This window comes from Rhincodon typus, chromosome 5 (genome assembly GCF_021869965.1).
Source record: "Rhincodon typus isolate 14 chromosome 5, sRhiTyp1.1, whole genome shotgun sequence".
Lineage (NCBI taxonomy): Eukaryota > Metazoa > Chordata > Chondrichthyes > Orectolobiformes > Rhincodontidae > Rhincodon > Rhincodon typus.
Genome location: NC_063336.1, coordinates 46,081,665 through 46,106,808, shown reverse-complemented (window position 1 = coordinate 46,106,808; position 25,144 = coordinate 46,081,665). Strand labels below are relative to the sequence as shown.

Below are 25,144 nucleotides of genomic sequence, written 5' to 3'. Positions count from 1 at the left end.
TCCCTCTCAAACTGAATGCTAAATTCTACCATGTTATGGTCACAGTTTCTTAGTGGACCATTTACTCTGACATCATTTATCAAACCTGCCTCATTGCACCAGATCTAAAATAGCGTGATGCCTGGATGGATCCACGACTTAATATTCTAGGAACGTATACCGAATAGACTCTGAATTCTTCCTCATGGCCTCTCTGCCAAAATGACTATCCAAAACTATGTGAAGTCTAAAGTCACCAGTGATTAATGCACTGCCATTGTTACATGCCCTCATTATCTCCTCCTCCTTGTCTCTTCTCTGTTTGCTGAAGGCAAGCCAGTATATTGGACGCAGTGGTGATTGTCATCTACATTTCTCTTCTTTGCCAAGATGCTCCTAGAACAAGTCAGCAGAATTGTTTTCAAGCAGGATTGTGTTATAACAAGGATCGATCACCATAGAATCATGAGAGGTTGTGTCACTGCTTGTATTGCTAAGGCCAAGTCTGATACATAATTTAAAATAAAAATACTCATCTTACTACATAAGTACAAAGACATATAAAAAAGGGAAGGGAAAAGGATTATTTAAGCTGTTTGCTGTCTGTGCCATTGGATATGATCATGGCTGACCTGATTAAGCCCTCAATTCTACTTTCCTGCCTATCTCTGCTACCCTGAGATTTGGCCTTGGCTGGGTGGGGCCCTGATGATTCTGTCTTTCCAACTCTGAAGGAAAACAATGCTAACTATTCATATAAATAAAACCAAGAACTGCGGATGCTGGAGATCAGAAAGAAAAACAGGAATTGCTGGTGAAACTCAGCAGGTCCGGTAGCATTTGTGGGAAGAAAGCTGAAGTAATATTTCAAGTCCAGTGACTGTTCGTCGGAGCCGTTCACTCTGAACTAACTATTGACATTGATGATATTTCATACAAACCTTGTGTGGAAGCAAGATATGTTCTTACAGTTACAACCCATTGAAATGTTTCAGCAGCAGGTTGCTTTTCTCAAAAAAGCTTCCGTATTTGTATCGTGAAAGATGTACCAGAACATCAGGATCTGTCTATCAATATACGATGTGTAGAGTGTGAAATAATCTGGTGCTCCTTTTCTGAATGCATGTTTTCAAAATGATTTTTGGATGTGAAATGAACTCCACACCTGGCTTTATATCTTAACATTAACCTTGCAGTAGAGTAACAGGTTGCTAAAACATACAACAACTTCTTCAATGTTGGCAACTAAATGGTTTTGTTCAAAGCAATAACCAGGATTAGATTCGTGAAACATCTGTTCATGTTTGTTATATCTGTTGCAACATCTGTAAAGTATAAAAAGTAAGTTGTTGATGTGAAACCAGCAATTTTTTCCATTTGAATGTACTTGGTCAAAATAGGTCTGCCTTAGCAAGTAGTCAACACAGTGTGGAGCTGGAGGAACACAGCAGGTCAGGTAGCATCAGAGAAGAAGGAAAGTCGACGTTTTGGGTCCAGTTCTGAAGAGTGCTGATCCGAAACATCGACTTTCCTTTTCTAATGCTGCCTGACCTGCTGTGTTCCTCCAGCTCCACACTGTGTTGACTCTGACTCCAGCATCTGCAGTTCTTGCTGTCTCCAATTGCCTTAGCAAGTAACTCATTATCATAGTCAGCATTTATTTTATTAACCTGCGTTAGCGTTTAGCGAATAGATGACATTGGAATGACTTCCTCAGGAAGCAAATATATTGCTGAAGAATAATGATAGCTAATCTTGTGCTACAATTATCTTTATAGAAAATGTATCATGTTCAATAATACATTGTTTTCTGTTCAAGCAATTATTTGATTAGTTTGTGTGGTCTTTTTAGTATGGTGTAAATGGTGAATATATCGCATATTTATTTTGGGGCAGTTTCACAAATGTATTTCGAGCAATAACAACATGCTTGTGATGAAGTAGTGTGCCCTATTGCTACCACCTTCCTAACTGCAACTAGAGATGGGCAATAAATGCTAACCCAGCCAGTGATGCCCCTGTCCCACGAGTGAATAAAGAACAGCGTAAATTGATGCATTAAGGGAGACCTAATGATACAAGGGAATGATAGGATCTAAACATGAGGAAGTATAAGAGGATCAGATGAACTTTGATGAGATTCACCAGGGTATTGCCTTGGTTGGAGTGTTTCAGCTATGAAGAGAGATAGATAGGCTGAGTGTGTGTTTCTGTAGAGCAAAGAAGGCTGAGTGGGAATCTGGTTTATGTCTATAGGGGAGAATAGTTGGTGTAGATACGAAGAAACTTTTCCCTTAGGTAGAGGTGCCAATAAGCAGGAACCATAGATTTAAAGTAGGAGGCTGAAGATTTAAAGGGGATTTAAAGCAGCATTTGTTCACCCAGAGGATGGTGGGTATGTGGAACTCGCTACCTGAAAGGTTGGGAAACGCAGAAGCCATCACAAACTTTGTGTATTTGTGTGAACATTTGATGTGCCATAGCATGGGCTACAGGCCAATGCTGGAAAATGGACTAGATTATATAGGTGGTTGATGACCAATAGGGACATGATGGACAAAGGTCCATGATTGGCTCCTTCCAGCTGTGTGGCTCTGACAGTAGTGAGAGGAAGCCAGGGCTTTCTTTCTCTGCTTTAATTCTGGAGCAGGTATCCAGCATCATACAATGATATGATTTCTGGTAAAAGCAGTATACATTAATATTATAGCTGTGCAAATTATATTGGGAAAGAAACAAATGTTGGTTTCAGATCTGCAACCTGAAAAGAATGATATTTACCTTTTGTCCTTCCCCTGGTACTTACTCAGTAGTATAGTCAGTGGGGAAATTGAGAAGCAAATATGAAACAGATCTCTGATATCTGTAAGAATAATATGATTGTAATAGGGGATTTTAACTTTCCAAACATCGACTGGGACTGTCATAATGTTAAGGGCTTGGATGGGAAGGAACTTAAGTGTGTACAAGGAAACCTTCTTATTCAGTATATGGATGTACCTACCAGAGAAGGAACAATACTTGGCCTTCTGTTGGGAAATAAGGCAGGGCAAGTGACTGCGGTGTCAGTGGGGGAGCATTTTGGGGCAAGTGATCATGACTTTATTAGTTTTAAAATAGTTTTGGAAAATGATAGAATTGATCGGAAAGTTGAAGTTCTAAATTGGATTAAGGCCAATTTTGATGGTATTAGATGGGAACTTTCAAAAGTTGATTGGGTGGAGGGGATTGGGTGTGCTATTTGCAGGTAAAGTTTTATGGTTGTGAAGTGGGACGCCTTTAAAAATGAGATAACAAGAGTTCACAGACAGTATGTTCCTGTTAGAGTGAAGGGCAAAGCAGGTAGGTGTAGGGAATGTTGGATGACTAGAGAAATCTTCCTTCTCTTTTGGGCTCTATCCTATTGCTTACTCCCTATCCCACCCCCTCCTTATTTTCTGCATATAAACCGACATTTTCCCAGCTACTATAAGTTCGGAGGAAGGGTCACCGGACCTCGAACATTAACTCTGATTTTCTCTTCACAGATGCTGCCAGACCTGCTGAGCTTTTCCAGCGACTTCTGTTTTTGATATGGAGAAAAATTGAGGCTCTAGTCAAGAAAAAAGAAGGAGACATCTGTCAAGTGTAGACAACTGGGATTGATTCAATCCCTAGAGGAGAGTAAGGGCAGTAGGAGTATACTTAAGAGGGAAATCTGGAGGACAAAAAAGGGACATGAGATGGCTTTGGCAAATAGAATTAAGGAAAATCCAAAGAGATTCTAGGAGTACATTAAGGGCAAAAGAGTAACCAGGGAGAGAATAGGGCCCCTTAATAATCAACGTGGCTGCCTATGTGTGGAAACACAGCAGATGGGTGAGATACTGAACAAATATTTTGCATCAGTATTTATTGTGAAGAAGGGGAAAAAAAGCTAGGGAACTTGGGGAAATAAACAGTGATGTCTTGAAAAGAGTTCATAATACAGAAGAGAAAGTGCTGGAGGTCTTAAAATGCATAAAGGTAGATAAATCCTTGGGACATGATCAGGTGTTTCCCAGAACATTGTGGAAATCTTGGGAAGAAATTTCTGGACCCCCTGATGGGACATTTATATCATCAACAGCCACAGGTGAAGTGCCAGAAGACTGAAGGATGGCTAATGTGGTGCCATTATTTAAGAAAGGCTGAAATGAAAAGCCAGGGAATTGTAGACTGGTGAGCCTGACATCAGTGTGGGTAAGCTGTTGGAGGGATTTCTGAGGGACAAGATTTACATGCATTTGGAAAGACAAGGACTGATTAGGGATAGTCAACATCGCTTTGTGTGTGGGAAATCGTATCTCTCAAACTTGGTTGAGTTTTTTTTTTGAAGAGGTGACGAAGAAGATTGATGAAAGCAGTGCGGTAGGCATGGTCTACATGGACTTCAGCAAAGCACTTGACAAAGTTCCTCATTGTAGACTTTTAAGGTTAAATCACATGGGATCCAGAGGGTGCTAACCAATTAGCTAGAAGGAAGGAGACACAGGGTGGTGGTGGAGGGTTGCTTTTTCTACTGGAGGCCTGTGACCAGCAGTGTGCCACAAGCATCTGTGCTGGGTCCACTGCTTCTCATCATTTGTATAAATAATTTGGATGTGAATATGGGAGGAATAGTTAGTAGGTTTGCAAATGTTGTCAAAATAGGTGGTGAAGTGGACAATGGAAATGGTTAGAGACAAAAATAGAAATTGCTGGAAAAGCTCAGCATGTCTGGCAACATCTGTGGAGAGAAATCAGTATTTTGGGTCAAGTAACCCTTCCTCCCCATAATTTTGGTTGCCCTTCTACAGGAAAGATGTTGTTAAACTTGAAAAGATACAGAAAAGATTTACATGGATGTTGCCGGGACTGGAGGATTTGAGTTACAGGGAGAGGCTGAATCGGCTGGGGCTTTCTTTCTTGGAGCATCGGATGCTAAGGGGTGGCCTTAAAGTTTATAAAATCATGAGGGTCATGGATAGGGTAAATAGCCAAGATCTGTTTCCTAGGGCGGGGGGAAACCAAAAATAGAGGGCATAGGCTTAAGGTGAGAGGGGAAAGATTTTAAAAAGGACCTGAGAGCTATCCTTTCCTAGGGTGGTGCACGTATGGAATGAGTTGCCAGATGAAGTGATGGAGGTGGATACAATATAATGTTTAAAAGGCCCTTAGATGGGTATGTGAATAGGAAGGGTTTAGAGGGATATGGGCCAAGTGCTGGCAAATGGGACTAGATCAGATTGGGATGTCTGGTCGGTGTGGATGAATTGGACCAAAGGGTCTGTTTCTGTGCTGTATGACTGAGGGACAGAGCATCATGTTTAGAGCAGAATGATAGTTTACACTTTTTCTTTTGACCTTTTAAAACAGACCATTGATCAAGTTGCTGTGAACAAGGCCACAGAAAACTGTTGGACATCAGTAAACTACCATCTTCAACTCCACTGCAAACTACGCTTACTGGTGACACCATCCATCTGCCTCGGGTTGAATCTGCTTCCCACAATCTCTCCGTCCCTTGGTATATTTTATTATATCATCAGTCCGCCTCAAACATCTTCAGACATTCAAATGTTTAATTGTATAAGGTTGAAAGCTAGCTAGCTAGTCATTTCATGCTGTTTGTTAATAGACTAGAGACTCTAGTAACTATTTACAAACAGCTGTCATTCCACAAAGAAAATGCTCTCATTGACCTAATTACAGCCATAAGCCTATTGGTTTTAACACTGGCACATAGATGTACCTTACCTATTGATTAGAAGTTCATTGTGTAATACATTGTATAACTCTCCTTTATTTCTAAAACAATACCCTCCAGTTTAACACTGCCATGGAAGAACTTCTAATATCAGATATGAGTGTGTAGAAGACTGTTTGTTTGCTTGTTTGTTGCTGATAAAGGATACGATGGTTTGAAAATATTCTAGCAAATCTTTGTCAGTTAGCTGATTTGTCCATTTTGTAAAATTATCTTGTGTGATACTGGATACAACAGCATTATAAACAAAATAGTTTCTTAATTTAAAATCGTGTGGAAAAAAAAAAAAAAATTGAGAAATGGAAAGTCCCCAAGGCCGCAGCTGCATAATCATTAATCTAAGTCATCCTTTCATTTGCCGTTTGTGATAAACCTAATTGAATGTCGGATGAGCCTTTGGAATCCATGCTTGTACAGTCAACTGGAGCCAAACCTATTCATGCTCACACATTGCTATTCCATTGTTGCACTTTCAGCTGGGCTCTTATACCTTCACCGCCTTTTGTACTGATACCTGCTGGGTCTGGATTGGAATATGCCATCTGAAATGTGCCTCAGGTACTGTGTATCTGACCCATGAGTGTGTGTGATGTCACCTTTATCTAGCTGGTATTTAATTCAGTTCAGTTGAGGCATTCGGTGCTTTTGTCAGACTGCAAGTCTGCATCAGTGAAATATTGTCAGTGACTTGTGTTCCATAGCTAGTAACATTTAGCGCGTTTTTGTTTCCAGTTTTATTTCTAATTTACTTAGCTGTGGTTTATGCTGAACTCTTAAAAATAGTTTTAATGCACACTGTGTACAAAATAGCCACGTATTATTCTGCATCGTTTCAGGTTTGGTCGTGGGATTTAGTTGTGGTGTCGAACAGTCGTGAGATTTTCGAGCCTTTGTTTCTAATCCAGCATGTGGCCCACACTGGCTGGAATGGTGGTTTCATCATTTTGTAATTATTGATTAGAAAGAAAGCTTTCATTTATTTCCAAAGGTTTGCTACTTTCGTTTATTGCAAACAGTTTAGTGCAAGGGATATGTTTCACTCCGTGTAATGCATTTCTAGTGTGGTGTACTGTTTGAGGGGGAGAGCCTTATTTTTCTTGACAACCTACTTTTGTTTAATTTACAGCATTCAAGAGATGCTGACAGGTCACAGGCTCTGCCAATCGAAGTCTCATAAGGATGCTGTTCTAGCAGCTCTGAACCAGCAAAGGAATGATGGGATACTATGCGATGTCATTCTGGTTGCTGAGGAACAAAAATTCCATGCCCACAAAGCAGTGCTGGCAGCTTGCAGTGATTATTTCCGAGTAAGTTTGTCAACACTTTCATATTTGCATCGGACTGCATTTTTGATGCTTCTAAGAAATGAATCCCATTTAAAAGTATTTGGCTACCTCGTTAAATATGCACATATGGAGTAGAAGTGGAAGTAGTCCATTTTACCCATTAACTACTCTCCTGTCATCCATTCTGCCATGTTTTGAATTACACATTCCCACATATGCTCGAAAACCTTTGATTCCTTTGTCTGACAAGAATCCTATATGCCTCCACCTTTAAAAGTATTCAATGACCTGCTGTCACTGCCTTCTAAGACAAAGTTCCAAAATCTCACAACTGATAACAACAGTTGAACTCTTCAAAATTTTGGCTGCAAAACAACTTTGAGAGGTTCGGTGGTTGGGACAAGCACTATAAAGGTTCAAGGACTCCTTTTAGTCTTCTTTTGACAGATGTACCTCAGTGGAAACATACGAATATGTAGAATAATTGTGTATTTATTCTGGCATTAACTCATTTAATACTAGAATAATTTTGGTGTTGCATTCAAACAGAGTGTGGGAAAAAAATAAACGTCTGACATTTTTGTTTATAAACAATTGATGCTTTTTAAAGATAACTAGCAGTTGGATGATGGTGAGGAAAATCTTCCAAAAGTTTAGTGGAAATCAAAACTCAATTATAAACTTGAGTTTACTAAGACTTTTTTTTTCTTGAAGAAATGTAACGTGAGTTTTTGGCTTGGATTCTGTCAGACTTCAGACAATGTCTGCTCTGGAAATAAAATAAATTTCTCAACTTTTCACTGTATGCTAAAATAATGGAAATGTGGAGGCAGCACAAAATCTGCATGCTGCCTGCCTTAATGGGACTGATCGCAATTTCTTCGTCCAAGATGGGAACTGTTGGCTTTTTTTTTTAGCTGCTGATGGAAAGAAAGAGAGTCTTCTACTTCTTGCTTTCAAATGCATATCTCCTTGTCTGTTTTCTGCTGCTCAAAAAGAAGCTGCTGAAATATAGTTCAGTGTTTATTCCAGAGTTTAGTTTTGTAGTGTTTAAAGCGATATACATCACGTAAATGGTAAGGCTTTATTTTGTGTATTCTGCTCAAGAGAAACTTCCACAAACAAAGGATTATCTATGTACTTTGTATTGAGTCATGTTAAATACTTAGACATACAATTTATCACATGACCATAAACAATATGAGACAATTATTGATGTGTCATTAGAAGACCAAACCCAGGCCCTAGTTGGGCTAAACACTTTCTGTTTTAAGGCTAATCAAGCTCCTGCTATTCCCCTGTCCAGTGACCCCCTCCTTTAAAAAACAAATTATCCCTCCATAATGTTAAACAAGTTTCTACTTTATGCTATGTAATTATGTCTGTTCATGTAGCTATATGGCTCATGTCTTCTCTAAGTCTGGCATGTCCTGACCAAAGTTTACATTCAGAATGTTTTCTTTTAATCCTTAAAATACCTCAACCGAGTGTCAGCCTACACCAACCTCCCAGCCTGCTATATATCTGTATGTTCTTCTATATATCTGTCTAGTATGTATTTCATTTCTGTACCTGTGTGCACTCACAGTCTCCCCTTTTAGCCCTTGACCATGTCAAAAGAAGACACCATCATTGGTGGCCCAACTGCAGTAGCCAGTCGGTAGGTTAGGTTTTGAGTTCCAATTAGCCTGTACAGCTATACATTGTTCCTCCCTGGAAACCCCTGCCTGTCTGGATGTAACCCTTTAGATTGTGTTCTATCCATCCTTTTCGGTGTCTATGCCAGCAGCAAACTGCAAGTTCATTATTGAGTCCAACTTGGCTTGCAAGCTGCACCACCACAAATACATGAGAAATAATTCAAATCAAAGCATGGATTTCCACAGTAATACCCCAGTCTCCGATGTGTCTTCCAGCTCACCTTGCACATCCCCTCCCACTTATTTGATTACTTGTTGTATTTGATAATACTGCTTCATTCCTGTCCAAGCTTCTTTCTTCTTTTTCAGTAGGTATTTTGGAAGTTTTGAGATTGGCTTCCCCTCAGGAAGCAGGAATCTCAGCAAGTCCTCTGTTAGATGATTGATTTAAATTCACCATGTCCATATGTGGAGGCTGGATGCTAATTATCACCAAATGCCTGATTTGTCTTTGGGCCCCAGGGGTTGAAACAGAAACTTGAGTAGTTCACTAGCCACTGAATATTACTGAACTGGTATTGAGGCTTGTCTGTGTGTCACTGTGTGCCGTTTGTGGTGGATGCTAGGATTTTCAAGAGTGCAGTTTAGGGTGATACTAAAATTTTATGTGGCTCTTGACCCTGTGGGAATGGGTGGACAAGCATTCTCTGCTCTCTAGGAGCAAGATCCCATGAGGAGCGGATCCCTCTGAATCAAGAATTTGAATATGGGAAAGTATTTTGGCCAATTGCTATCTACCTGATCCTTGTATTCTTACTATTTTGCTGTCACAGTGGTTTAAACTGAGAGCAAACTCAAAATGAACATTGCTCTGCTCAATATAATTTAGAAGTCAGCAACCTCTAATAATCTAACAACTGTAATTCAATAATAAATACACACTGGCTCTACACTATTATTGTAGTAATTCTAAATTAAATGTTGCAATCGAATTGGTGACTCTGACAACACAGTTTAGCTTTGTAACTAGCCCATATGCACATGTACATTTAATGATGTTTAGCAGTTTCTTTCATTCTGGCTCCAGACATTGAACAGATTTCCCAAAATGTATTTGTAATAAATGTTCACATTGGTTGGACGATTTGAGAACAAATTACTTGAATAGTACCTCAGCCAACACAAGCAACTGCATAAAATAAAATAAAGAACTGTGGATACTGGACATCTAACATAAGAACAAAGTGTTGGAGAAACTTGTTGTCTCGGATTCTCCAGCATCTGCAGTTCCTACTATCTCTGTTGGAGAAACTCAGCAGGTCTGGCATCATCTGTGGCGAGAGAAACAGAGTTTGTCTTTCAAGTCCAGTGACTCTTCATCAGAACTGAAATTACGTGGGAAATGGTGGTATTTATGCTAATAATGGGGAATGGGCAAAGGAATGATTTGAATAGATGGACATGGTGACCAGAGAGAGAGAGAGAAACAGAAGCAAAGGAATGCTGATAAGCTGGGAGAGAAATGCTGAATGAGTACTCATTGAAGGTGGGAATAGTTGAAAATGGATTGGTTGTGCTAGAAATAACCTGGAATAATACAGAACGTGACCTGAGTAGTGAAGATGGAGAAAGTTATTCATGCTCTGAAATTGTCAATGTTGAGTTCTAAGATCTGTAAGATACCGAGGTGGAAGATGAGGTGTTGTTCCTTTATATTACGTTGGGCTTTGCTGGAGCATTGCAGCAGGCCTGAGATATACATTTTGGCATGGGAATGTGACAATTTCTTGAAATTGCAGGTCAGCTTGGGGTTATTTTTGTGGATGAAGCAGAGGTGTTCTGCAAAGTGGCCACCCAGTCTGTGTTTTCTCTCCCCAGTGTGGAAGAGACCACATTGTGAGTAACAAATTCAGTAGGCTAGATTGAATGAAGTGCAGGCAAGTCACTAATTCATGTGGAAAGTGTACTTGGGGCCTTTGATAGTAGGGAGGAAGGAGTTAACCGGGAATTTCATACACATACAGCTCAAGAGAACTTCTGTTAAGATATCTTTATATGCTAATACATTTTGTGGTTATGCTTGTATTGCGCTTCCTTTCCAAAGATACATCATATTGGGCTCAATATTAATTCTGTTTCTCTTTCCACAGATGCTGCCAGACCTGATATTTTTCTCCAGCACTTTCTGCTTCTTTTCCAGATTTTCAGCATGCACAGTACTTTCCTGTTACAGTTACACTTATAATTCAGTATACAATATGTCTCATGACCACGAACAGTATGAGACAATTACATTGTCGATATCTGTCTCATCGGAATCCATAGAGCCCCTACAGTGTGGAAACAGGCCATTTGGCTCAATGAGTCCACACTGACCCTCTGAGTATCCCATCCAGACCCCGTTCCCCTTACCCTATTCCTGTAAGCTAGCATTTCCCACGACTAACACACCTAATCTACACATCTCTGAACACCATATGGGTAATTTAGTATGGCCAATCCACCTAACTTGCACATCTTTGGACTGTGGGAGGAAACTGGAGCGCCCGGTGGAATCCCACATAGACACACGGAGAATGTGCAAACTCCACACAGACAGTCGCCAGAGGTTGGAATCAAACCCAGGTCCCTGGAGCTGTGAGGCATCAATGCTAACCACTGCTACACCATTCCCTAGTTGGGATAGGCACTTCCCACTCTAAGGCTGATTGAGTTTCTGCTGTACCCACATCCAGTCACCCTTTACCTTGAAAATTCAAACAGGTTTCCATATGCAACAGTTATTTTTTTTCATAAATGTTAAATGGCATTCCACCTTGGTTATATTTTCCTGGTTATATCTCTGAGGTTAAATTGTTCTTGTTTCCTCTAGGTCTGAGAAGTCCAATTAAAGCTTACATTTGTGTGCTTTGTTTTAATCCTTAAAATTCCTGAATCAAGCTCCTAGCCTTCTGTATGACTATATGCTCTTCCAGATATATTTCTACTTGTCTAATTCATTTCTGTACTATGTATACTCTCAAGTTTAATTATCTTTTTAAACTGGCCAACCAGTGAGTCTTTCACCTCCCCAGTATTCCGAAATATGCTATTCCTGTTTCCTTCCTGGCTGTCCGATGTAATGTAATGTTTGTGGCAGTCATTGCATGGTGTTTTGTAGACTACGTTGGTTCTGCATGTTGTGGGAACGGGGTCTTAAATCCTTGAGTATGTGTTGTAGAGTGGCTGTGGGTTTCTGTGCTACTGTGTTTCCTAGTAGTCGTTGGAATCTCGTCAGTTCTGATACACTGCCCTACTTCAAGAATGTAGTTAGTGTGTTGGGGCGTACTGTGTCCTCTTGTTGTTGTCGTCTATTTAGTAGGCACCTGTGGATGAAGTTGCAGGGATATCCGTTCTTAGCGAAGATTTTTGCATAGATGCTGTTCCTCTTTCCTGCGTGGTGGCATGTTGTACTGAGTGGTGGCTCGTTTTACATAGTGTCCTAACACAACTTTGTTTGTGGGTGTTGGGGTAGTTGCTGTGGAAATTGAGGATTTGATCAGTGTGGGTTGCTTTCCTGTATACTGAGGTTTGGAACTCTCCGTTGGTCATACGCTCAACTCTGATGTCCAGAAACGGAAACTGATTGTTGTTTTCTTCTGTCGTGAATTTAATCCCAGCAAAAACGTTGTTGATGCCACTCACAAGAATTAAAGACCCCATTCCCACAACATGCAGAACCAATGTAGTCTACAAAATACCATGCAATGACTGCCACAAGCATTACGTTGGACAGACAGGAAGGAAACTAACCATCAGAATACACTAACATCAACTAGCAGTAAAACGACATGACGAATTTTCCTTAATATCAGTCCACTAAGACAATGAAGGCCATCAGTTTAACTGGGACAACGTAACCATAGTAGCCCAAGCCAAACATAGACACACACAAGAATTCCCAGGGACATGGTTTTCAACCCATAATGCAATCAACAAACACATAGAATTGGACGCCATATACAAACCAAAATAGAACAAAATCGGGAAATGACACTACTTGCCATAACAGACCGGACACTATAATTCCAAGCAGAGTAGAACAAATCACTTCATCGGAGGCCTTACTGATGATGTCATCTAGCATGGTGACAAAACATCTGAACGAAAACAAGCCAGCGAGCAAGTCAACAACCTCACTCACAACACAAGCTACAAATCTTTGCTAAAACCTTAAAGTTCATATCATACACGTATCACCCGTTGTGTGGTCAAAGTTGCCTCTTAGGTCCCTTTTAAATCTTTCCCCTCTCACCGTAAACCTATGCCCTCTAGTCTTTCCTGGGGAACAGCCCTTGACTATTTAACCTATCCATGCCCCTCATGATTTTATAAATCTGTGTAAGGTCACCCCTTAGCGTTTGATGCTCCAGAGAAAATAGCCGCAGCCTATTCAGCTTCTCCCAATAGCTCAAACCCTCCAATCCTGTAAATATCCTTGTAAATCTTTTCTGAACCCTTTCAGGTTTCACAACATCTTTCCTATAGCAGGGAGACCAGAATTGAACACAGTATTCCAAATATGGCCCAAGCAATGTCCTGTACAGCTGCAACATGACCTTCCAACTCCTACACTCAATGCAGTGACCAATAAAGGCAAGTGTAGCAAACGTCGTCTTCACTATCCTGTCTATCTGTGACTCCACTTTCAAGGAGCTATAAACCTGCACCTCTAGGTCTCCCAGTTCAGCAACAACTCCTCAGGGCCTTACAACTTGGTGTGTAAGTCCTGCCCTGTTTTTGCCTTGCCAAAATATAGCACCTCACATTTATCTAGATTAAACTTCATCTGCCAATTCTCAGCCCATCAGCGCATCTGATCAAGATCCCATTGTACTTTGAGGTAACCTTCTTAACTGTCCACTACATCACCAATTGTGGTGTCACTTGCAAATTTACTAACCATACCTCCTATATTCACATCCAAATCATTTATATAAATGACAAAAAGCAGTGGACCCGGCACCAATCCTTGTGGCGCACTGCTGGTCACAGGCCTCCAGTCTGAAAACAGCCCTCCACCACCACGCTCTGTCTCCTACCTTCTAGCCAATTTAGAATCCAAATGGCTAATTCTCCTTGTATTCCATATTATCTAACCTTGTTAACCAACTGACCTTGCTGAACCTTGTCAGATGCTTTACTGAAGTCCATATAGATCATGTCCACCGCTCTGCCCTCAACAATCCTCTTTGTTACTTCAAAAAATTCCATCAAGTTAGTGAGATGGGTTTTCCTATGCACACAATGCAGCCCCCCATCCCATGTTGACTATCCCTAATCAGTCCTTGCCTTCCCAAATACATGTAAGTACTGCCCTTCAGAATCCCCTCCAACAACTTGCCCACCATTGACATCAGGATTACCAGTCTGTTGTTCCCTGGCTTTTCCCTATACCATCTTTTTTCAATAATGGCACCATGTTTGCCAACCTCGAGTCTTCTGGCACCTCACCTGTGGCTTTACAAATATCTCAGCAAGGGTCCCAGCAAACACTTAGCTAGCTTCTCCCAAAAATCTAAGGTACATCTGATCTGGCCCTGGGGATTTATCCACCTTCATGCGTTTTAAGATGTCCAGCACCACCACTTGTGTAGTATGGACTCTTTTTCAAGATATTGCTATTTATTTCCCCAAGTTCTGTATCTTCTATATCCTTCTCTACACTAAACATTGGTGCAAAATACTCGTTTAGTATCTCGCCCATCTCCTGCAGTTCCACACATAGGCAGATTTGCTGATCTTTAAGGGGCCCTATCCTCTCCCTTGTTACTCTTTCAAAATGGATTCTGGGTAGTCCAAGATGGAGGATGGGAGAAAATTGTGGCTGTAAGAGGTTTTCAGGTTTTTTCAGTGTTGGAGCTGATTTCCTCAATTTCTTTGGAGCAGTAATTACTATTTTATAAGTTGTTGCATTGTTTTGGAACTTTGGAAAAAGAAGATCAAAACAAAGTACTTTAAAATAAGGCAGAGAGAGAAGTTCTTGGAAGATGTTTTAGCAAGGCTTTTGTTAGTGGTAAGATTCTAGCCAACAGTGCTACGATGAGTGGTCAGAGGTGCAGTGTTAGTGCAGAGCAAGCGAGGAGCCTGAGAGGCACCTATAGCCATATGGTCTGAAGCAAAGGTAAAGTGACATGTTGGATCCAAAATTGGCTGAGAGCCAGGATGCAGAGGCTACGTTAGAACAGTATAAAGAGTTGGTTATTCCACAATATATGTGATTGCACTGGAAAGGGTGCAGAAAAGATTTACCAGAATGCTGCTTGGGCTGAGGTATGAGGAATAATTAGATAGTCTGGTGTTGTATTTCTTAGAGGTCTAAGATTGAGGGCATAGAGTAGATAGGAAGGCATTTTATCCATAAATTGAGGGGTTCAGTATTTAGGAAGCATAAGTTTAAGGCAAGCTAGGAGGCAAGGAGGAGAGTTTAGAATTTCTTTTCAGTGAGGTGATGGATATGCAACTCCGACTGAAAATATGGTTGACTCAGAAACTCTACTAATGTTAGGTAGTATTTAGACATCCATTTGCATTGCTGTAGCTTCCAGGTCTTGGGGCCAAGCACTGGAAAATGGCATGAGTGGAGTCAAATCATTGTTGATCAGCATGGACATGATGGGCCAAATAGCTGCCTCAGCTATGAACCTCTGAGAGGGTGTGCCAGATGTTTCGTCCCTGCATTCATCCTCATCCTTCTCCTTGAAAGGTGCCTCCTCTGTCAGGTGGCAATAGCTGAACTCTCATCATAACCAGGTTGTGGAGGCTGCAGAAGATAACAGAGTAACAGTCACTCAGTATCGTGTGGGTTACCTGCTGAAGGATCCAACCAGTGAATCCAATGCTTACGCATGCGAACAGTTTACTTCATGATGTACCTGGCACAGCTCTGATTGCAATCCCAGCGTCCTGTGTCTGTCTGTGAGTGAGCGAGAATGGTTGCTGTCAGCTACATATTCCGAGGATATCTCTTGTCTCCAAGTGACCAGCCTCTAGTTCTTGGTGTCCTGAAGATAATGGGAATAGCATATTGCTTTAGAATGTAGGTTGTGGTTAGTTGCCAGAATAATGGGGATTCACTGACATAGTTCTGTGTTTATCTTAATGACCAAGGATGGAGGAGTATACTGTTACACTCTTCCCATTACTCTACAGGTCACAGCATAAAGTAACAAATACTTCTACTTACCAAAATGACTAATTAACAATCTTATCCATATTAAGTTTTAAACAAAAAAAATTACCGTCCAAGTTTCTTAATGAAATCACATTGCTTTATTATCAAAACAGAACTTAATCAGTGAAGATGCACCGACACATAAAGACACACATTCTCTTTCTCTCTGTGATTGGCTTTCTGAAGAAAGAAAACTTTAGCCAACAGGTTACTTTGAAGGCCCATGGGTAAAGTATAGTATTATCCAAAGACTGTCACCCTGCTGTTATGGCACATGTGATCGAGTCAATAATCACATACTGCTGCCTTGAATTTTTCAGCCACAGCTTGGAAAATGTAATATTGAGGTGTACCTGTAATTAATCTTTCAGAAGCATAAATAGGTTTCATCCTGATTTTGGCAAGAAGGCTTTATTTTTGGAAAAGGAAGTGAATATTTGGGCAGCTCCTCCCCACAGGCTTATTATCTCCATCTGAAGACCAGATACCAAAGCATTCTCCATCCAGTCATTATTTCCACAACAAAGAAAACAGTTATCACCAATCGTGTGATTCGACAAAGTCTTGTTTTTTAAAATAAACCGTGTCCACGTTGATCTTTTTTAACAACCACTTTTCAAGGAATCACTCCAGGTATTTCCACAAAACTTGAAATAAATTAGTTTTTCCACAATCTTTCAAAATTTAAGTCTTCCAAAAACTATTAACTACGAAGTATTTTCATGACAACTTCACATTAATGACGTGGCGTGCTTTGTGGAAGAGTTGTGCAGGGCCATGTGCAGATGATGTCTCCCTATATCATTGAGAATCCCAGTGCCCCGGACAAATCCTGTGGCTGCTTATCCTGCTTTACTCCACTTAGGACACAGAAATATAAGTAGATCATTTGGCCTTTTGAGGCCGCTGTACCATTCATTATGGTCATGATTGATCTAGGATTAAAACCATTTTCTTGGCAATTCCACATCTTCCTTGATTACTCGAGAGACCAAAGTTCTATCTATCTCAACCACAAATGTGTTTGGTAATGAAGTATTCGCAACCCTTTGAGGTAGAGAATTTTAAAGATTCTCAACCCTTAAGAAAGAAGAAATTTTTCTCCATCTCCATCCTAAATGATTGTTGCCTTAGCTTGAGAAAGCAATGAACTTGGCTTTTTTGATATTTGGGGCCTCTGTCACCTCGTACGGAGATATGTTCATAGTGTTATCTGCTTCTGCTTGCAATATCCAGTTGTGCTGAAATTTAGAATAACAGTCACTTTGGCCACATGCAGCACAGTCCTTATCCTGGTGTGAGTCTGCAGGTTCTGTTGAAAGATGTATTCAATGCCATGACCTTGACTAATTGCAGGCACTTCAGGCATTAATCCTCACTGAAGTGGAAGGGCTCCCTGAAGATTATTGGTAAGTTGGGCCTTTCTGAGGATAGAGACAAAAAAAAATTGCAAATGTTGGATCCAAGGTAAACAAACAGGAGGTTTGAAGAACACAACAAGCTGGGCAGCATCTGGAGGAAAGGAGCCATCGACGTTTCGGGTATTACCCTTCCTCAGGACTGGATTTGGGGGTAGGGGGAGCTGCAGTTAAAGAGGGGAGGAGGGGGGTAAGTAAAATGGTGGTGATAGGTGGATACCTGTAGTAGGTACGACCTGCTTAGTTGATGGATCCTTTTGGTAGCTGGAAGGGAGGGTCAGAAGGTGGAATGGAAGGGAGGGAGCAGGTAGAGCTGGAAAGGGAGCTGAGAGATGGATAGGAAGGTTATTTGAAATTAGAGAAATTAATATTGAGTCCTCTGGGCCGTAGGGTGCCCAGGCAGAAGATAAGGTGTTGTTCCTCGTATTTGCATTCTGAATCGCTGCGACACAGGAGGTGGGAGTGGGGCGGTGGGGGCTGGGGTCTGGGGGAGTTGAAATGGGTGGTAACTGGGAGGTTAGGCTTGCCGTTATGGGCCAGGTGAAGATGCTTAGTGAAACAGTCACCTGCTCTACGTTTGGTCTCACCGGTGTAGAGAAGACCTTTTCTTGTCTCTGCAGACGGCTTCACTTCTTTTGAAGCATCTGCTTCAATTGTCTGTTGTGTTACAAACCTAGAGGCACAGCAACTACAGCTTCCATACCTGTTGCAATCTTCTCGTGCATGGTATAATTGAGTCATGTAACCTGTAGGGTGCCACAGAGTCTAGTGCTGAAGTGGTTGGATTTTCTGATGAGAAAACGTTGGAGAGACTGGGCTTGTTTTCACTGGAATTCAGAAGAACGAGGGGTGATTTGATTTAAGTATACAAGATCCTAAATGGTTTTAATAAAGTAAAACGTCAAAAGGATGTTTCTTCTTGACGGCATATTCGGAGTTGGGGGACACTGTTTAAAACTTAGGAATGGCCCTTTTAGGTGGGGAGAAAAAGTAGGAGATTTTTAGTCTCTTGGAAGGTTGTGTGACTTTAGAACTCTGCCTGAGAAGGTAGGAGGGTGGATGTCAGAGGAGGCAGGGTTTCATTGAATATTTTTAAGGCTGAGTAATATTGATTTCCTTGTCTAACAAGAATCTAAGATTATTGTGGACAGATGAGAATGTGAAATTTGAAACACAAGCAGATCTGCCACGATCTTATTGAATGACAGCAGGCTTCAGGTATCAAATTTTTTATTATTATTCATTTACGGGATGAGGACATCGCTGGCTAGGCCAGCTTTTATTGCCCATCCCTAACTGCCCAGAGGACTGTTCAGAGTCAACCACGTTGCTGTGGGTCTGGAATCACATGTAAGCCAGACCGGGTAAGGATGGCAGTTTCCTTCCATGAAGGACATTAGTGAACCAGATAGGTTTTTCCTGACAATCGACAATGGATTCATGATCATCATTAGATTCTTAGTTCCAGATTTTCATTACATTCAAATATTACATTCAAATTCCACTATCTGCCATAATAGGATTTGAACCTGAGTCTCTGGATTAACAGTCCAGTGATAATACCACTAGGTGGTCACCTCCCCAAAGACCCTCTTCTGCTCCTAATTCATATATTTGTATGGGGGTCTTATTTGTTTATAATCTACTTTATATAAATTGGATGAAAGGAGCAAATGTACTGTAGCCAAATTTACTGACAATGCAAAAATAGATAAGACATATGGGCACACGATGGCTCAGCGGTTAGCATGCTGCCTCACAGTATCAGTGACCCGGGTTTGATTCCACCTTCAGGCAACTGTCGGTATGGAGTTTGTATGTTCTCCCCGTGTCTGTGTGGGTTTCTGCCGGGTGATCTGGTTTCGTCCCATAGTCCAAAGATGTGTAGGCTAGGTAGTTTGACCATGGTAAATGTTGGGTTACGGGGATAAGATAGGGGGCTGCGTTTGGATGGTACGCTCTTTGGAAGGTTTCTGTGGACTCAATGGGCTGAAAGGCCTGCTCCCACACTTGTAGGGATTCTGTGACATCAAGTTTTGAGGAGGACACAAAGTCTGCAAAGGGGATTATATTCAGTTTAATTGGATGAGCAAAAATTTGGTGTATAATTAATGTGAGGTTTTCCACTTTGAAAAGAACGGAAAAGCAATAACATTATTTAAATAGGGAGAGACTGCAGGATGCTGGTATACTAACTAGTCTGAATATTTATGAATCTCAAAAATGTAGCATGCAGGTACAGCAAATTAGAAAGATATCGAATGGAATGTTAGTCTTTCTGACATGAGTGATGGTATATGGTAGTAGGGAAGCCTTACTAAAACTAATTCAGGATATTTGTGAGACCACAGCTACAATACTGTCTCCAGTTTTGGTCTCTGGGAGGAAAGTACTTTGATTAGAAGTAGCTCAGAGAAGGTTCATTAGGTTGACTCCTGAAATGAATGCACTTTTTTATGAGGGAAAGTTAAACAGGCCTACAATTTTTGGAGTTTAGAAGAATGAGAGGTGACTTTGAAATGTAAGATTCAGAGGGGACTTGACAGGATTGATGCTGAGAGGATGTTTCCTACTTGTGGGAAGAACCGAGTGCGCAGTTTCTAAATGAGGTATCTTCCATGAAAGATGGAGATGAAGAGGAATTTCTTCTTTGAGATTGATGAACTTTTGAATTCTCCACCCATACAGAAGTGGACACCTGCATACACTCAAGACTATAAGACTAAATTTGAGCTACAAGAGAATTAACAGTTACGGAGATAGCTGATCTGATTGTCCTTTAACTCCATTTTTCAGCCTATGATCTTTAACAGCAGAGCAGGCTCAAAGAGTCAAATGGCCTACATCTGTTCCTATTTTATATATTGGTATGTCCTATGACTTTACTGCCAGAGTGCAGCAAAGCATGTTCAAAACGTGTGAAAAGGCCACAGTTTTCATTGGACCTGTGTATCAAACCAGCCTTTGAGAATCTGTTTGAATTTGTGACCTGTTCAATGCAGCAATTTCAGGTGTATACGTGCGACATGCCCACATTCCCTCACTCCATTCCTGGTACAGGATGCTTTCTCACTTCGGCTTCCCATAGTACTGGTCCCACTGATCATGCGGAATCCAATTGCCAATTCCAGGTATTTTCAAGATGACTTTGCTGTATTTGGAGATCCCTACTGAAATTAATTATAATCGTTTGTTCTCGTGTCTTTCAGCTTCCCTGGTTTCTTTAATAATTTTCAGTATTCAGTAACCATCATTCATACGTGAACTGTGTAGCTATTGCTTTTGGGCCTTTTAACTATGGGAACTGTCACATAATTATCCATTCGCTCATCATGGACTTTTTCTGTCAATACCTGCTGGATAAACTTAACCAGTCACTGGGTTGGCAATTTTATTTGATCTCTTTGTCTGTAAATAATCATTGAACAAATAACAGCACATGGAAGCCATTTGAAAAGATGATGACCAATTTGAATTTTCAACTTTATATTCCTGCCTGATTTCAAATCCTCCATCCATTCCTAATGTTTAATAGTATAGTTGATCAAACAATAAATTTAACACTAATTATTGTTGTTGAAGTTAAACACTCCTGACCAATTATGTACAATATCATGAGTTTCATGGTGTATGTATGTTATAATTTTTTTCTTGTTGCCTTACCAAGGGTCAGCATTTAGCTTTGCGTACATGGGAATAAATATTTCAAGAATATCAGCAGCTTGTGGTTCAGTACTCAGTCACTATGAAATTTCTATGGATTTCTACTGGCTATATTTCAGTCAGAAGTCATTTGATGTATTTGCTGTAGGGCAGAGGCACTGAGCATGTCTGAGAAAGACAGTGACCTATTTCTGCATGAAGATCATTTTTGTTTGTTGATTTTAAAACAAAACCTTCCTTTTAGCATGCAGTGTGTGGTCCAATGTACAAGCTAAAGGCACTGAATCATATTTTGTAAGGGTGCATGTGACTATCATAAATGAATCTATTATGTTTCCATAATTCAGGAAGACATGGTAAGAAACTTAGTGTATTCCCAGAACAATGGTGATTAGCAATTGCTCATAGTTATGAAAACAACGTGCAGACAAGGCCAAATTAGCCTCTGATTATCATAGTTGTAATCTTGTTTCAGTATGCTGTTTTGTACATGAATCTTTTTAATCATCGTCTGGACTTTTCAGGCCAATGTGAATATGTATGCACACTCTACTATCCAAAATTGTGATACATTCATTCGAGTTTGAGCCTGTGTTCCATAATGAATTAGCATGCTATTTCCTCCTCGTGACCTTGCAGTACTCTGGTTTGAAATCTGTGTTGCATTGTGGGAATCATGAATATTGTTCTAACAATTAATTCAAACAAATAGGGTTTCTTATATTTTTCTTGGTCTTCCCACACAATGCATTGCACTCAACCAAAGTAATGATTTGATTTCTGCAAATGTATTACCAAGCACTAGGTGCGCAAGTGCACTTTCATGAAAGGTGCATTCTTAGCTGATGTCATGAACTCTGTGTCTTGACTGTGTCGGCATTTTCTGACAGAAACTAGCCCTCCTGAAGCCGTCAATTGATCTACCTACCCAAGTTTCCCAGAATGTGCATGTGGTTTGTTTGTTTTGTTTCATTAAGTTTAGTGTATGCATAATTTTCATGTGCTTGGGTGCATGAAACTAGAAGTAAAATTTTGTGTGAGAAAGGATTTTGGACATTTTATGCTCTTTAACAAAGGTTAGGTGCACGGCACATGTATCACCGCTTGATTTGTGACCCCCGGACTCCAGCACACACCAGAAAGAATTTGTACTGCTCATCTATTCTGCTTTGCTGATTCATAAAATTGACATTTACTGTCCTGAATGAGGGGCTGTTTTTAAAAAAAAAAAAAAAATGTTTCAGCTCATTGACACCACTGCCACAAATACCTATCCATACCATTTAATAATTGGTAATCCACGTGTTTTTTTTTAAAATAGGTAGGAATTGATTCATACTGGTCTATATCCACAGCATTAAAGAACACAAAAATGTAACCGTAAAATCTACTTGTAATAAATGTCTTCCAGCTATCTGCTAACATTTTTAATGCTCTCTTTCTGCTTTATCCTTTCTGCCTTTTTGCTGTATCTCCTTCTGATAGAGTCATACAGCATGGAAAAAGGCCCTTTAGCCAACCTGTCCATGTCGACCAGGTTTCCCAAACTGAACTAGTCCCATTTGCCTAAGTTTAGTCCATATCCCTCAAGTTTTCCTATCCATGTGCTTGGCCAAATGGCTTTTAAATTGGTGTAAGTATACCTGTCTTTATCACTTCCTCTGGCAACTTGTTGCATATATGCACCATTCTCTGCATGAAAATGTTACCCCTCACGTCCTTTTTTAAATCTTTCCCTTCTCACCTCAAACCTATGGCCTTTGTTTTTGAATTCCCTGGGGGAAAGACCTTGGCTGTTCACCTTATCTATGTCCCTCATGAATGTATAAACCTCTAAGGTCAAACCTCAGCCTCTTAAGCTCCAGTGGAGATAAGTCCCAGCCTATCCAGCCTCTCCTTATAACTCAGACTTTCCAGTCTAGGTAATGTCCTTTGTAAATTTTTTTTGCACCCTTTCCAGTTTAATACCATTCTTCCTGTAGCAGGGCAACCAGAATTGTATGCAACACTCCAAATGTGGTCTTATCAATGTCTTGTACAGCCATAACATGGACTCCCAATTCTTGATCTGACAGATGAAGGCAAGCATGCCAAACAGTACCTTCACCATCATGTCTACCTGTGAAACCACTTTCAAGGAACAGTGCACCTACATCCCTAGGTCTCTCTGTTTGACAACACTCCCCGGGGCCTAACCATTAATTATGGGGGTCACAGGCAGAACGGAATCAACAATAATTCAACACATTGCATATGATTTGTTTTCTTGCCAATGGCTTAAAAAACTGCTGTTTATTTACAGATTGTCAGCTTTTTTGATAATGTAAATTTCTGTGACTTTTCATAGTTGGCACGTATGACGTATCTGACAAAATTCACAACACGTGAACAAGATTGAAAGTATTTTGTTTGCTGGAGATGAAGATTTGAGGAATGATGCCACAAGTGCCAGCAGGCTCCCTGGGGCTTTACTTGCCAAAGTATCCAGTGAAGAAGCAACATTTTACTACTTTAAAAAAGATGGCAAACCATAATGTGGCTAGTAGTACCATTGAATTCAAACTATAAAGAAAACAAAAGCTAAATTGTGTAAGTTTAATTTTGCGGGCATACCAAAAGACATTTTCAGTTAGTTGATTGTAAACAGTAGCAACGACACTTCAGAAATAATTAATTGGCTGTGAAGCACTCTGGAATGACCTGAAAGGCACTCAATGAATGCAAAACAATTTTTTTCCTCAAATAAATATGGTGGAGGTAGCCTTTGCAGGTTTAGTACTCATGCACTTCTTGATGTTAGTCATTCTTAGTATGATAAAGGAGACTAACAAAATATTGTCATGGTAATTACTGCGTATTTCATTTAAGTTTTGAGTATAGGAAGGCTCATCATGTTAGTTTTTGCTTCGCTTATTGACGATATTCCTAGTTAGTTTGAAGTGACCAACAATCTCTTGAGATAAGAAAACTGGCCACATCTACTGATTTTCATCCTCAAGTTGATGATGTTAAAATTTGAAATGTTGGTATAAACCATTTTATATTACTGTCTTCATGGATGCAACCGTCCTCATCTTAGCCTCCCCTTATGGAGCGATTACCTTCAAGGTATATGTACAATCAAAAACAATGGAGAGAGTGGCCTTTGATACTTTATGAACTATAGCTTCTTACCATTACTCAAAGCAGATCTATATTGGCAAAATAAAATTATACAATTCAGAGGAGGCCCTTTGGCCCGTCAGGTCTGTACTACCAAAAAATATACTATTACCTACACTAGTTCCATTCTTCCACGCTAGGCCCATAGCCTTGAATGTTATTTTTACTTCAAATGTTCATCCATGTACTTTTTAAAGGTTCTGAGGTTTCCTGCCTCAACTGCCCCATTGGACAATGCATTCCAGACCTCCAGCACCCTCTAGGTGAAAGGTTTTTTTTTCCTCAAATTGACTATAAATATCCTGCCTTCCACTTTAAAATTTTGCCACCTTGTTATTGACCCTTCAACTGAGGAGAACAGCTATTTTCTATTCACCTTGTCTGAGCCCCTCATAATCTTATAAAGCTCTATCAGATCCCACCCTCAACCTTCTCTGCTCTAAAGAAAGCAACTCAAGCTTACCTAGCCTCTCTTCAGAGTCAAAATGCTCCATGCCACAACACCTTGATGAACCTCCTTTGTAACCTCTCCAGTGTAATTGTATCCTTCATATAGTGCAGTGACCAAAACTGCACACACCTAGTCCAGCTGTGGCCTAACCAAAGTACGGCTCTAATATGACCTCCCTTCTAATCTCTGCCTTGACTGATGAAGGCAAGCATCCAGTATGCAGCCTTAACTATTTTATTAAGCTGTCGTGCCACCTTCAGGGCTCTATGGACAAGCACCCCAAGATCCCTTTGTTCCTCAGAGCTTCCCTGTTCCTTCTATTTGTTGATACTCCCTGTATTGTTTCTTAGAATCGTAGGATCACTACAGAGTAGAAGCAGGCCATTTGGCTCATTGAGTCCATACCAATCCTTTAAAGAATACTCCACCCAGAGCCATCCCTCCTACCCCATCCTATCTCTATAACCCTGCATTTCGCATGGCTGATCCACTTAGCCTGCATACCCTTGGACACTATAGGGCAATTTAGCATGGCCAATCCACCTAACCTGCACATCTTTGGAAC

General features: G+C 40.5%; 1 protein-coding gene across 1 annotated transcript in view; it reads left to right on the top strand.

The window, feature by feature from the left end:
• klhl32 (kelch-like family member 32) overlaps nt 1-25,144 on the top strand; it is a 273,091-nt gene that overhangs the window by 28,755 nt on the left and 219,192 nt on the right. Inside the window, exons 3-5 of the mRNA XM_048597003.1 lie at nt 5,356-5,506; nt 6,223-6,304; nt 6,873-7,053. Of these exons, the coding sequence (XP_048452960.1) occupies nt 6,282-6,304; nt 6,873-7,053 (204 nt within the window). The 5' untranslated portion in view covers nt 5,356-5,506; nt 6,223-6,281. The remainder of the gene's footprint in view (nt 1-5,355; nt 5,507-6,222; nt 6,305-6,872; nt 7,054-25,144) is intronic.